The 14,908-nt window shown below is 43.9% G+C and overlaps 1 protein-coding gene across 1 annotated transcript in view; it reads left to right on the plus strand.

Moving 5' to 3' along the window:
* SLC6A1 (solute carrier family 6 member 1) overlaps positions 1-14,908 on the plus strand; it is a 250,407-nt gene that overhangs the window by 201,114 nt on the left and 34,385 nt on the right. The window contains exons 6-8 of the mRNA XM_082266530.1: positions 607-739; positions 11,844-11,978; positions 12,067-12,176. Coding sequence (XP_082122656.1) covers positions 607-739; positions 11,844-11,978; positions 12,067-12,176 — 378 coding nt within the window. The remainder of the gene's footprint in view (positions 1-606; positions 740-11,843; positions 11,979-12,066; positions 12,177-14,908) is intronic.

Raw genomic sequence — 14,908 nt, forward strand, 5'->3', positions numbered from 1 at the left:
CTGGGAGCACGCAAGGAATCTTTGTCACCCATGGAGGCATATATGCGGTATGTGGGCATTAAAGCTCACCCTCATTGCCACTGCAAAATGGGTGGCAAAAGGTTACATTTATGTGCATATGTTTCATGCGTTTAAATGCGTACATTACACACAAACTATTGCCAATGAATGCAGATTTTTCTATTTTCATTTTATGGTTCTGAATGCAGCAGAAGCTGTCTGATCTTTACTCACTGTGTGCATGGGCCCTAGAAAAACAACAAAAAAGTGTTTAGATATGATGAGAATGCTGCTTTTTACGGCTATGTGCATGAGCCCTAAAATCATTTTGTTATATCTGTTCCTTTAGTGAAAAAAATACCTTTTGATCCTGTGAGGTGAAACCTTTCTGGGCTCCCTGCCTAATTGATTCATAATAAATGAGCTCTCCCAGGCAAAGCTAGATTGATGGTTGGTTGATAATGAAGACATTTTTATTAATATTAATATTATTATTATTACTATTTTGAACTAGTAAAAACGTTTCATTTAAGTCCACTTTTTTTGTGGTTGTCCAATTTTAAATGTGTTTTTTTTTATATTGTTATTATTATTGCTATTTTCCAGACGAAATATGCACCAGATGACAGATGGCTTAGAGAAACCAGGCCAAATTAGATGGCCATTAGCTATTACCTTGGCTATTGCATGGGTGCTTGTCTATTTTTGCATCTGGAAAGGAGTTGGCTGGACAGGAAAGGTAAGGCAATTATTCCCAAATGTATTTCTGAGTAAAGTGGATCCAAAAGGTCTATGAAATTGGTAGCCAAGAAGTTCAATTACTGGAAATATTTTGGCAGCTTTTGAGATATCTGCAACAAAAAAAATTACAAAGTATTGAGACAACTGCTCTATTACATAAAATCAGTTAAATAAATATTAGCAGCACATAAGTGACATCATATGGTCTGTGCTAGAATGTTCAATCCAATGCCTAAGCTAAACCTTACAAAATGCAGCTGCTTGTTCCAAGAGAATGATAAAAATAATTGCCAGGAGATAGATTCCATTGAAAATGTAATATCAGTGATGAACGGTTTGGAGAGCCAAACTCTCTATTTGAAAGATGTATACAAATTATTTTATGTAGCTTGTATTTTATTTAAAAAAAATGTGGAATATATACAAATTGTTAACATGCATGTTTTGTATTTATTTCCCAATATTGTGTGCTATTATAGTCTAATGCCTTTAAACAGTCATGCCACCTCAGACCAATATTTCATTTATGGGAGAAGATGCCAGGCAGACATACCCACCTGGGTACTATACTCTACCCATCTACTGCAGAGTTTCACTCCTCCTGCTCCTGCGATCCCCAGCAATTATGGCGGTAGCAGATTGGCTGATCTGGAATCTTAGAAAAAAATTCACCACCAACTTTTTGGGGAAAAGGGATGATTTTGCGTTCAAGTCTACATGCAAAGCTAGTGTTGGGTGGAGAAGCCTTTAAAACATAGTTTGGTCATGGTACACTAGGTACAGAGCACCATTAATGTACATGTCATATGCAGAGAGAGAAGGAGGTGAAGGGGTTAATACACAGATCAGTTACTGTTTGAGGGTGGAGAAGAGGGCATCAACGTGTAGATGTGAAGATAAGGGGAGTAAGGGTTATTATACAGGTCCAATACAGAGACAGGATTGAGCTGAGATGTATAGAGAAGGGTAGTGAAAGAGTTAAAGATGATCCCACATTCAAACGCATACCTTAAATCTGATGCTGCTTGTGATGTTCTACTAATGTACATTATATTGTCAAAAGTATTGGGAGGCCTGCCTTTACACGCACATGAACTTTAATGGCATCCCAGTCTTAGTCCGTAGGGTTTAATATTGGGTTGCCTACCCTTTGCAGCTATAACAGCTTCAACTCTTCTGTGGGAATGTTTGACCATTCTTCCAGAAACACATTTGTGAGGTCAGGCACTGATGTAGGATAAAAAAGGCCTGGCTCTAATTCATCCCCAAGGTGCTCTATCTGGTTGAGGTCAGGACTCTGTGCAGTCCAGTCAAGTTCCTCCATCCAAAACTTGCTCATCCGGGGGCGTGGCCGGCAGCCGAAGGAGATGGCCGCTTAGGATCCGAGCTCCGTCTCTCCCGGTATCTCCACCGACAGCCAAGCGACGTGGGTAAGCACCTCCGGCTCCTAATCCCCTCATACACCACTCAGGAACCTCTAGACCACCATGAGGAAGCGTAAAGACCGCGGGGCGCCCCGTAAACTGACGGACTTTTTCGCCACCTCCAGCACCCCGCGCTCACAAGATGGCGCCGAGTCCTCCTTGCAGGCCCGAGGCGCCGGAGCCTCCGGAGAGGCGCGGCGAACACACGAGCGGACCTCCGGCTCTATCTCCCCCGCCGCGAGCAGCAAATCATCCCAGGGGACCTCACCTGCCCACAGCCCCCACAAATCGGCGCCCAAGAGGTCTGAAAGCCACAGATGGGCAGGAGATGAGCGGGCGGGGGAGGGGTCCCTGAACAGCACGCTGGAGTTCTATGAGAACTTTAAAGACTTTCCTACTACAGGGCAGCCTCTCACAGATGCCACTATGAAGGAAATGCTCCTCACTATTAATGGCGCCTTTCACAGGGAAATTGTGGCCTGTGTCAATGGAATTAAAACCGATGTAGTTGAACTCGGGGGCAGGGTGGACCATTTGGAATCCAAAATGGAGGAGTTCACGCTAGCGCATAACGAACTAGTTGACTCTCATAACGGGCAGGACGATGACCTGGAGGCCCTAAAGAGCAAGATGGCGGACCTGGAGGACAGGGCCCGCCGAAACAATGTTAAACTTCGGGGGGTCCCGGAGTCTATTCCCCCGTCAGACCTGAGGCCGTATGTCCAAGCCATGCTTTTGGCTCTGATGCCTGACACACCTGTGACGGAAGTAGTGGTAGATCGGGCCCACCGCTTGCCAAAGCCGCAACATCTTCCAGACAAGGTGCCACGGGATGTCATAGCCCGCATCCATTTTTTTCATGTCAAAGACGATCTCATGAGGTTCGCACGGAAGCATTCACCGCTGCCGGACCCGTATCATGACATATCTGTCTACGCAGACCTGTCTCAGTTCACAATGGCGGCGAGGAGGAAACTAGTTCCCTTGACCAAGCTACTACGGAACAACAACATTGCTTATTCCTGGGGATTCCCTACCAAGCTGCTCATAATCAAGGAGGGCCGCACACATGTTATTCGCTCAGTGCATGAGGGCTTTGCGCTGACTAAGCAGTGGGGAATTATCCCGGATCAGCAGAGCTCACCGCCGAGTACAGATCCGCCAGCTCGACTTGAACCTGAATGGCGCCGAGTCAACAAATGAACTTTGGGTCCCTTCCCGTTGGCCCCGATGGTTCTAATGGCCTGTCCCTTTTCCCTGGAGGTCTCTTCAGCAGATCCAGAGAGGTTTTAGGGGGTCTGTCTGTTTCCCTTTTTTTTTTTCTCCCTGACCGACATGCTGGAGTTCAAGGGGTATCCGGGAGGCCGGTGCTATTACCCCCCTTACCACTACCTGCGATTGAATCGCATGATGGGGTTTACCCCAAGCTTTTGGTTTGTTACCTTTGTTACTTCCATGTTTTGTTCTATTTTGTTTCTTTCATTTCTTCAGCCTCTTTGCAAGCTACTTACACCTGGAAACCACTCACCCTGTAACCAAGGACTCCCACGGTTCCATTACACCAGCGAGGACAAGTTGCTCAGTTCTGACCTTACTCTACATGGACTGCAGGTACTGTGACGGCCACGGCCTAGTGTTACCCTCCAATTTAGGTCTAGTCGCTGATGCTGGAGGCTATTCATGGTCCCCAACCATATCTTACAGAGTCCTTGTCTCTGCATATAGATTGGACTGCAATGATCATAACGGTACCATTTTAAATGGTTATTCAAATTGTCTCTATTAACGCCCATGGACTGAACAGCCCGTTCAAACGTAGGTCCCTTTGGAGAGAGGCTCGCACCCTCAAGGGTGATATTGTATGTGTACAGGAGACCCACTTTGCGCGATCCAACCCACCTAAATGCACGGATAAGGCTTATCCACATATATTTGTCTCTTCTGGGGAATCCAAAAAAAAGGGGGTGCTCACTGCAGTTAAACATTCTGTGGCATTTCAGCTGCATGAAGTGGTGTCAGATGAGGCGGGTCGATACGTGATATTGATCTGCGACATCAACAACACTACATATACAATCGTAAATCTTTATGCCCCGAACAAGGGCCAGATCAAATTCTTTAAAGCATTAGTCAAGAAGGTGGATCGCGTGAAGAAAGGTCTCACGGTGTATTGTGGGGATTTCAACTGTGTGGTGGACCAGGAGCTGGATTGTTCTCCAGCTCAGGGACGTGCAAGGGCTACTCTGCAGAGGTTCTTGCATGCCTCTGACCTGTATGATGTGTGGCGATGCTTTAACTCCACGGAAAGGGATTTTACCTACTTTTCGGCCCCTCACAAATCTTATTCGCGGCTGGATTTGTTTGTGGCCGATTTGCAATTTTTGAGGGCAGTGGAGAATTCTGTGATACATTCTATATCATGGTCTGACCACGCGCCGGTTTCGGTGGCGGTCTCGGAGTCTCACGTGACAACGCCGGTGCATTTGTGGCGCAACAATGTCTCTTTGCTCCGGGACCCCGCTCATAGGGACCGACTGGGTGGTCAGATAAGGGACTATTTTGGGTACAACGATACCCCTGGGATTGATGTGTTTCATTTGTGGTGCGCTCATAAGGCGTTCTCGAGAGGGTTGCTCATTCAGCAGGCTTCTAGGGCTAAAAGAGCAAGAACGGAGGCGCTTAGGGCCCTAATGGAGAAACTTAAAGCACTAGAATCAGCGCATAAACTGAATCCGTCCCAGCTCTTGTTGCGAGACCTCACAAACTGTAGACTGCAGGTTAGAGCTAAGCTTCTGGAGGAACATCAATACCTCCTCTTTCGCACTAAAGCGCGGCATTACTCTCAAGGAAATAAGTCGGGGAAAATGTTAGCTAACTACTTAAGGAAAAGACAACAAAAAACTAAGCTGGCCTCTGTCACTGATCCCGTTTCTGGTAATCAGGTGCGACACCCTAATGAGATCGCTAATGCTTTCTCGAGTTACTATACCTCGTTGTATAATCTCCAGGATGATGTGATAACCCCACAGCCTACAGATTCCCTCATAGCTGACTTCCTGGATACCCTTCATCTCCCAGGGGTTACGGACCATATGTTGCAATCCCTTAATGCCCCCATAACCGAAGAGGAGATCCGACTAGCCATAGCTTCTTTGCCCTCCAATAAATCACCGGGAGCGGATGGCTTCTCCTCAGAATACTATAAGGCCTTTAGTCAGGTTCTGTCTCCATATCTAAGTAGGATGTTCAACGCCGCTGTTCAGCGCTCCTCCTTCCCCGAGGAGATGCTCCAGGCGGTTATCGTGGCACTTCCAAAACCTGGGAAGGCGCCAGATGCTCCCCAGAATTTTCGCCCCATTTCCCTTTTAAACACCGATCTCAAGTTGTATGCCAAAATATTAGCGGTCAGACTGGCTGAGGTGACTCCTCACCTGGTCAAGGCTGACCAAGTGGGTTTTGTGAAAGGGAGACAGGCGCCGGATGGTACCAGGAGGATGCTGGACCTGGTGCAGATAGCTGAAACCCGGAAGGTGCCCTCGGTGTTCCTGACATTAGATGCTGAAAAAGCGTTCGATAGGGTTCACTGGGGGTACCTTAGAGCGACACTAACTAAATTCGGGTTGAGGGGGAACATCTTCTCGGCTATCTCAGCATTGTACACCAAGCCCTCAGCTAGGGTATTTACATCAAGTGCTTTATCATCTAATTTCAACATTACAAATGGGACCCGTCAGGGGTGCCCCCTTTCCCCCTTGATTTTCACTCTGGTTATGGAACCTCTGGCTGAGGCGATTAGGAGCGACCCTAATATATCTGGGATTTCGGTGGGAGGTAGGGATCACAAAATCGGGCTTTTTGCGGATGATGTGATCCTGACCTTAACTTCCCCTGTAAAGTCATTGCACTACGTACAGCAACAGCTAGACAGGTTTGGGACAGTCTCTTACTACAAACTCAATGTCACTAAGTCCGTGTGCTTACCACTCTCCCTGAACCCTCCGATCTTGAAGTTCCTGAAGTCAAAATATCCTTTTCAATGGACTAACAAGTCCCTTACGTATCTGGGTATCTCCCTAGTGGCGCCGACATCCTTAACGTACCAGACCAACTTTGCTAAATTACAGTCCATTGTTACGGGGGACTTGCAGCACATTGCGTCCTACGATCTTTCCTGGATGGGCCGCATAGCTGCCCTTAAAATGATAGCGCTCCCCAAAATATTGTACTATTTTAGGACGCTCCCTATATTGTTACCCGAATCCTTCTTTAGAGGTATGGATAAGCTCTTCCGGAAGTTCCTATGGGAGGGCAGGGTACCTAAATTGTCATACTCCACGTTACTTAAATCTAGATCGGCTGGGGGGGTGGGTTTCCCTCATCTTAAGTCCTACCACTCTGCTGCCCTGTTGGACCAAGCGAAAGCTTGGTTCGATCCAATTTCGGACAAACTATGGGTGCTGTTAGAGAGGGCAATGGTGGCGCAGCGAGATCTACCATCTCTGCTTCAGGCCGCATTGACGAAAAGGGAGGTGCACATTCCCAGCCTGTCCTCACTGCGGGCCACACTGGGAGCTTGGGGGGAGGTACAGAGGATAGAGGGAACCCCGATAGCTAAGAGAGAATTAACACTGGCAGCCTATCAGTTCCTGCTTCCCTCCCTGAAAATTCCGAGGACATTGTTCCCGGATACCTTCACATACCATGATGTCCGTGGGCGGGTCGGAACCCCGTCCTCCTTCTTTCATGCACAGCTACACCATTACCACATTAAGTTTCCCAACCCGATTATTGAGGTGCCCTCTGAGATCTGGGACTATTTGCACAAGGAGTATCGTAAAACGAGGGGGTTGTCGTGGTTCTACCATCGTCTGCGCTTCCAGCGTGGATGGGTCAAGTCGGCTAGTATGGTGGCCTGGGAGGGCGACCTTTCAGTGGCATTTTCGGAGCTGGAATGGCGGCTGGCTATTCGCTCCTTTTACACATTTACGCATTGTACTAACCACTGGGAGGTGGCTCTCAAATTTCTCCACCGTAGTTATCTGACACCTGTGAAGATGGCTAAGATGTTCAAAGATGCGCCAGTCCTATGCTGGAGGGGGTGTGGGGGTAGAGGTACACTATTCCATCTATTGTGGCAGTGTAGGAAGCTGAGAGGATATTGGGCAGCGGTGTTTGCACTACTTATCTCTATAACGGGAATTTCGCTGTCCATGTCCCCAGCCCTAGCTTTATTGAACTTGGGTATTGACAAGGTTCCACGACCGTTTCGTTGTGTGACCTCTCACATTCTCACAGCTGCAAGGATGTCTGTCACCGCGGCGTGGAGGTCTGTTGATGCACCCACGGTGACAGATGTCATAAACAGGGTTAGAACCCACTACTCCTATGAACAGTTCTTTGCCAATTCCAGCGATAGAAGCCTGCTGTTTGACCGTGAATGGAGTCCTTGGTTGCTAAAGTACCCGAGCTGAGGGGTTTTCCTCTTGCTCGGGCTTGATCTTTACTTGATCACATTATTAATGATGACATATATTTCTATCTGAGGCTGATGTTTAGACCGTCCGGTTGATGGTCTCTGTGTTCATCTGCGTGGATATTGCAAACGTAATGTTCTATAGCATGCTAGAGTTAAGGTTCTTTGTGGACGTACCTCCTGTTAGCTTCGGGAAGCTCTGGGTGTACGCCGGGGGCTGGGTCCCAGCTCCTGCGGGGGTTGGGGGGGAGGGCGTGGGACCACAGTATTGATCCCCTTGGGGGTGGTCCGGCGGCCCGAACCTTCGGCTCAGCGCGGGGGAAGTTGGACTGGGGCCTGGTCTCCGGGGGGGGGCCCGGATATTGAGTACTGGGGAATCCAAAAATGTATCCGTCACGGTTTTGTATGGTATACTCTAGTGTGTTTACTATATTTGTTCAATGTTATACAACCATTACGTTTACCTGTACTGTATTTTATGTTTGATGTTTTGAAACTTTAATAAAAACTATTGAAAAGAAAACTTGCTCATCCATGTCTTTATGGACCTTGCTTTGTGCACTGGTCCAAATCATTTAGGGGAGGGGAGGATTATGGTGTGGGGTTGTTTTTCAGGGGTTGGACTTGGCTCCTTAGTTCCAGTGAAGGGAACTCTTAAGGTGTGAGCATACCAAGACATATTGGACAGTTTCATGCTCCCAACTTTGGTGAAGGCCCCTTCCTGTTCCAACATAATGGCACTTCAGTGCACAAAGCAAGGTCCATAAAGACATGGATTAGCGAGCTTGGGGTGGAGGAACTTGACTGGCCTGCACAGTCCTGACCTCAACCCGAGCCAGGATTTCTTGTCCACAACAGTGCCTGACCTTACAAATGCGCTTCTGGAAGAATGGTCAAACATTCCCACAGACACACTTATAAACCTTGTGGACAGCTTGCACAGAAGAGTTGAAGCTGTTATAGCTGCAAAGGGTGGGCCAACTCAATATTGAACCCTACGGACTAAGACTGGGATGAACAAAAAAGAGAGAAAGGTTGGGGAATCATGAGAATACAAACAAAGGTCTGTTACCCACTACCCCAGCCACCAACTAAGGGCACCACAGGTATGTATTCTTGTTAAAAAGATGTAAGTTTATTAGGCACGTGTGCCTGAAAAGCAAAAATAAGACAGAAACAAAGGCGGTGAGCCGTAGTGTTACAAGACAACAGTTAAAATCAACAATTGAAAGCACCCATGCACATTGAAAATAACACCTTCCAACTAATTCCACTTGAACCCGACGGGCAACAGCCTACAGCATACAATGTAGGCTGAATTGTCCGTAGGGTACAGTGTGAGGACCTCAATTATGTAGATAACCCCTCTAGTTACTATGGGAGATGAGCTTGGCTTGATTATACCGTGAATGTAGTCACTGTAGAAGTATGATAAATTCCTCAAAGGGAACAAGAATTGCACAAGAAGATTCCAACTTGTTAAGCACACACTTGCCTGCTGACAGAATTGTCCATAAACAGTTAATAAGCTGCATTGAGTAAGCTCAAAATGATGCAAAAATATGAGAAACAGTGCATTGAGTGGTCTGCCTAGAGTTCAATGCTGAGTCTTCACAAGGGAATCCTAATACATGAAGTAGATGAGGGCCGTAGATGTCATTGAACAGAGCTCAAAATAGGTCCCAAGTAAGCAATACGTGTGATAGGTAACATACCGTCCTTGCAAGGAAAACAAACAAGTTGGAAGTGGAGCAGGTCAGAGAGTTACCTTGACATGTACTTCATTTGATGGCGGTATGTACCTCATGTAGAGGGGGGAGGATAGATGGCGGTATATTACGGCAGGAGCTCCCGGTGTCCGGTTAGCCTGTTGCTATCATATTCACCCATCGGCGTTCTACCCTTCCATGTGGCTGAGCCGGCAGCTGCGGGGCTTGACTTCCGGGTCGGAGGTATCCTCCCGGTCGTCACTTCCTGTTGAGCTGGTCAGCCGGACGCCTTCTCGGGGAACAGCCTGGGGAACGATAGATGACGGATCCTGTGCAGGGGATTCAACTGACGCTAGTGCATGGGTGCTCAATGCACAATGCTGGACGCTGACGCGTTTCACCAAAAACGTTGGTTTCTTCAGAGCTCTAGACTGGGATGCCATTAAAGTTCATGTGTGTGTAAAGGCAGGCGTCCCAATACGTTTGCCAATATAGTATATGAATAATGAATTCATTAGGTAACCATTCCACCATTGTGAGATAAAGAGGAATGTTCTTGATATAAACAACTGTCCTGTTTACATGTGTAATCACTGTAATTGGCTAGAACAGCAATCAAAAGGCATAGCTCTGTGCACTTTGCCTATGCTCACCATTGTCTAATGATAGCAGGAGCAGAGGCATTGTGCATTTTCTGGCACCAGCAATATACAGATAGACATTTTTAAATGTCCCTTTAGTATAACCTCTCCACCTAGTTGTTGTTTTACAGCAACAGTTTGGGTGGGATGGTTAAAGTGACTCATGCTATGACTCTTTCTATCCCATCTAACAGTACCTGTGCATAGAAACTGTTGTAAGCTCTTTATTGCCCCCCTTCTCATGTCCCGACCTCTAGCAATTCCTGGATAGCTGTTGGGAAAATTCTGTTTATGGAAAACTATTCTTGGTTTCACCGCAGCACAGTACAGGGTAATCCACCGCCCCACACCACTTGGCGGCCAATTGAACATACAGAAAAAAACTTAATGAAATTAGCTTCAAAAATGTTTGTTTAAAAAAAAAAAGAAAAATTGTGATGCACCAATATCAGTGCATCGACACTGCAGTGCACACCAGTCGCTGCATTGTAAATGGGTCATATTTGCAGAGTTGTATAAAGTACTCGAAACCCATACTTGAGTAAAAGTTCAAGTGCTCGATCAAAAAGTGACTTGAGTAGAAGTGGAAGTGCTAAATCAAAAAGTGACTTGAGTAGAAGTACTAAAGTATTCAACATTTTTTGTACTTAAGTATTGCAAGTAGTTTTTTTTTTAAATTTTGCTACTCAAGTACTGAAAGTAAAAGTACCAGTAGTTTTGAAAAAAATGTTGCTACTCAAGTACTGAAAGTAAAAGTACAAGTACTGTGTTATGTAGTTAATAAAGAAAGAGGTCAAAAGTTTGAACATCATATTGTTTTTTATTATTTCAAATGCAACTTTTATTTATACAGTACATACTGTACAGTAGCATTTATTTTCGTATGCGCTGATAATAAACATTTTTGAGCTTCATGAAACCTGCCATCTACTGTTCTGGCAGTGGTAATTTTTATAATAGTAACGAGTAACTATGCAGCACAAAAAAAAAAATTATCAGAGTAGAAGTATTGAAATCATCGAAAAAATGTAGTGAAGTAAAAGTGTAAGTAGGTGAAAAAAATTCTACTCTAGGAAAGTACAGATACCGCCTTTCGGTACTTAAGTACAATAGTGAAGTAGTTCTACTTAGTTACTATACATCTCTGCATATTTGTAGCATTTACTTTATATCTGCTCTCCGCTATACACCACAGTAATATTCCACATTGCTACCTGAATTTTACAGTCCATTCATAAAATGCAGGCCATGGTGTGGGGACATTAATGTTATGTCAGGAAATTCTCTCTGCTTAACCACTTGAGTAATTTCCTATACTGAATATATTTCTTCATTACCAGGCTATATTTTAAGTGTTAATGTTGTCATAGCTTGACTGACAATTACTCATGCCAGCAGCACTGTGCCAAAATATTTTTTTTTTATAATTTATTTGAGGCAAATAGAGCTTCCATTTGGTGTTATTTGTTAATGTTTTTTTTTATTTTTTACTATATAAAGGAATTTAAAGGGTGCACTGGCTGTGGCATGTGTGTTTTCTATACCGTCATTTAGAAATGGCACTCCAGATTAGGTCTACCTACCCCCCATTTTTTTACATTATGGTGGTAATAGGATGGTTCCCAAAGCATACAAAACTCCATGATTGAAGAGAGGTGGGTTACGTAACCTTAACAGGCCACATGACTGGGCTCTCCTCTTGGCTTGTTTTTAACACATTTATAATAATTGAAGTTCCGAAAGTGACTAGCAGGGCACTAAGCATATTTGTAAAGTGCACCCCTGTTTGTTTTAGGATGTTTTTTATGCTGGAATAGATATCCCTATAGCAATAAATAAAAATGTATTTCCTTAGGTGGTCTACTTCTCCGCTACCTACCCATACATCATGCTGATCATTTTGTTTTTCCGTGGAGTGACTTTACCTGGAGCCAAGGATGGAATCTTATTTTATATCACTCCGGATTTCAGCAAATTGTCAGATTCTGAGGTAACACACATCTTTTTGTCACAAGTGCTTACTGAGTTCTGATTTTGTGTGGTTACAACAGCTTTTTTTGTCATCTTCCTGGTTGCAGGTATGGCTGGATGCTGCTACCCAAATCTTCTTCTCGTATGGACTGGGACTTGGGTCACTAATTGCCCTTGGAAGTTACAACCCATTCCACAATAATGTTTACAGGCAAGTGTACAGCTATATTGCTATAGTCATTCTAAGAAGATAGAAATGCCTTTATACAGCAGTAGTCTAAGTGTTTGACACATTAACCTGGATATCTTAATTAACCGACGTTCAAAATCCCTGTTAAGGCTTTATTGTAGTCCAGCATTCTGTAATAGTGGCCCTTAAATGTTGGCCCGTGTGGCTTTCTCAATACTTGCTGTAGGGCATTACAGCACCAGGAAATGTATTTTAGGCACTTTCTGGAGGAGTGATCTTTTTCCCAATGGTGCCTCCAAAGTTCAAGCTATGATGTTATCTAATCAGGTGGGGATCAGCACATGGAGTATATTCAAGGGAAAGTAACCCTTGTACACCAGTGCTGGCATAGGCTTTCCATATCCTACTGCCATAAACAAAACTTTTTCTTCCACCTATAAAAATAGTTTGGCACTATTTCTCCTATGGACTCAAACAATTAGGCTCTATTTCTCCAACTGACACCAACTATAGGTGAATTCCTCCGACTGATACCAACCCTGGGGAATTAGTCCTCCCACTGACTCCAACAATGGGAAGTTATTTCCTCCCGATGACACCAATAAAGGGGCACAATCCCTTCCAAATACTCCTGGGGTATTTTCTACACCTACTGACAACAAATGATGGATCATTAACTTTGTTCTGGTCATGGCATTTTTTTTTTACTTCCGATGACCACTTATGCAAAGAAATTACTCCCACAGATGTCAGGATATTTTTTTCCTCCCATTGACCAACCATACAATGACATTCTTTTTCTCCTTCTGACCAACAAAGTAGAAGCATTTTTTTAGTCTCCTGATTAATGAAGCAGGGGAGTTTTTCACACCTACCAAATAATGCAGGAGCATTTTTACCCTGGCTAGTCAACCTATTTTTATGAACTTTGCAACATTTGTTGATGACATTTCACTCAAATATTATTTATTAGCACGGGCACTTTATTGTGATATTTTTTATTTAGTTATTAATAATCACAGTTATAGTCTTTTACCACCTGGATTCATATTATCCATTATCACATGATTTTTAAAGCACTTGCACTTTTATTGTGGTACTCACTATTCATTTATTGATGTTTATTGTGGTACTCACTTATTTATTTATGGATTTATGTTTGTAAGACACTTGATATTCACTTTGTTTCATTACCTTATCCTTTGGCGCTACATATCTTATTCGTTTTCTTATGATTTTTAGTGTTAGGTGAATGCACTTTATGTAAGCAGCCTTAGGTCCCATCATTTGGCAATCCTAGCCAACCATTGGGGTTTTATTGATTTTTTCTTTAGAGGTCAGCGCTAATTTACCATTCATATAAACAGTAATACCTGTTCTATATAATTAGCTATTTATACCATATTTCTCCACACAGAACAGTTCTAGGTCAACTGGATTTCTATACAAGCAAGCAACCAGCGTATAGAAATGTATCTTACTTTTACAACTACACATCTACTGTAAATTAATTATCTTCAGTTCTGATAAGCTTTTGAAACATTTATAGCAAAATATGTAAATGTTACTGTGAATGTAAATCATAGTAATTGCTCTTCTTTATAAACCTAACTTGTAATAATGTTTTTAGGCATTTAACAGATTTAAATTACCTAGTTATATAGATCGATTTAGAGAAACAAAAATGCATCTTTAAAAAACTACAAGCTCTTTAGTATCTTTAATTGTATAGATATATATATCTATATATACACACATTACTGTGAAATGTTTTAGGCAGGTGTGAAGAAATGCTATAAAGTAAGAATGCTTTCAAAAATATATATTTTAATTTTTATCCATTTACAAAAGGCTAACTCTGCAAACAAAAAAGAAAAATCTAAATCAAATCAATATTTGGTGTGACTACCCTTTGACTTCAAACCAGCATCAATTCTTACACTTTCACACTTTGTAAGCTTGTGCAAAGTCAAGCATTGTGTAGGATTATAGTTAGGTGTATGATTATATTAAGCAGGTGCTAATGTTTATCAATTTCATATGTAGGTTGAAACACAGTCATTAACTGAAACACAAACAGCTGTGTAGGAAGCTTAAAACTGGGTGAGGAACAGCCAAACTCTGCCCTCTACCCTGTTTCATGACACAGGTAACACACATGGCAAGACTGAGCACAGCAAAAAGACACAGTAGTTATAGTGCATCAGTATGGTCTCCTCCAGACAAAGATTTCAAAGCAGGCTAGGGTTTCAAGATGTGCTGTTTAAACCGTAGCAGGGCCACCTTAGGTGCACTAATGAGCCGTAATAGAACTTAAGCAACCAAATTTGGAGGCTCTACTGCCAGAGTGCATTATTGGCGGTTATGCTAGGCCTAGACTGACTGGTATACACTGTCTGTGGGAAAATGGTATTAATAGAAGAGAAAACAAGGAGCACATAGGGTGATTTAGCGGGTGAGAGGACACTCTGGTCCCTCTCTGACAATAGTGTGGCTTGATCACTGTGATCGGGGTTCTGCAGCAAAGGGGTCTCTCTCCTCCTGGGCCTTCCCACTTAATCTCTCCTGGTCCGGCCTGGCAAGAGTCTGACCCGGCTACAGATGTGCACTCCCCAAGTTCATGACACCAAGATAGGGATGTTTTCCCGGGTAGTTCAGTAAAAGCCGTCTCACCACTTCCCTGTTCCTCAGTGATTCCTGGGAACTGTAGAGTAAAGAGTCCACTGGCCCCACTGTATGGTTGCTGTAGAATTTGCTCG

This window comes from Pelophylax lessonae (assembly GCF_965119305.1).
Source record: "Pelophylax lessonae genome assembly, chromosome: 8".
NCBI lineage: Eukaryota > Metazoa > Chordata > Amphibia > Anura > Ranidae > Pelophylax > Pelophylax lessonae.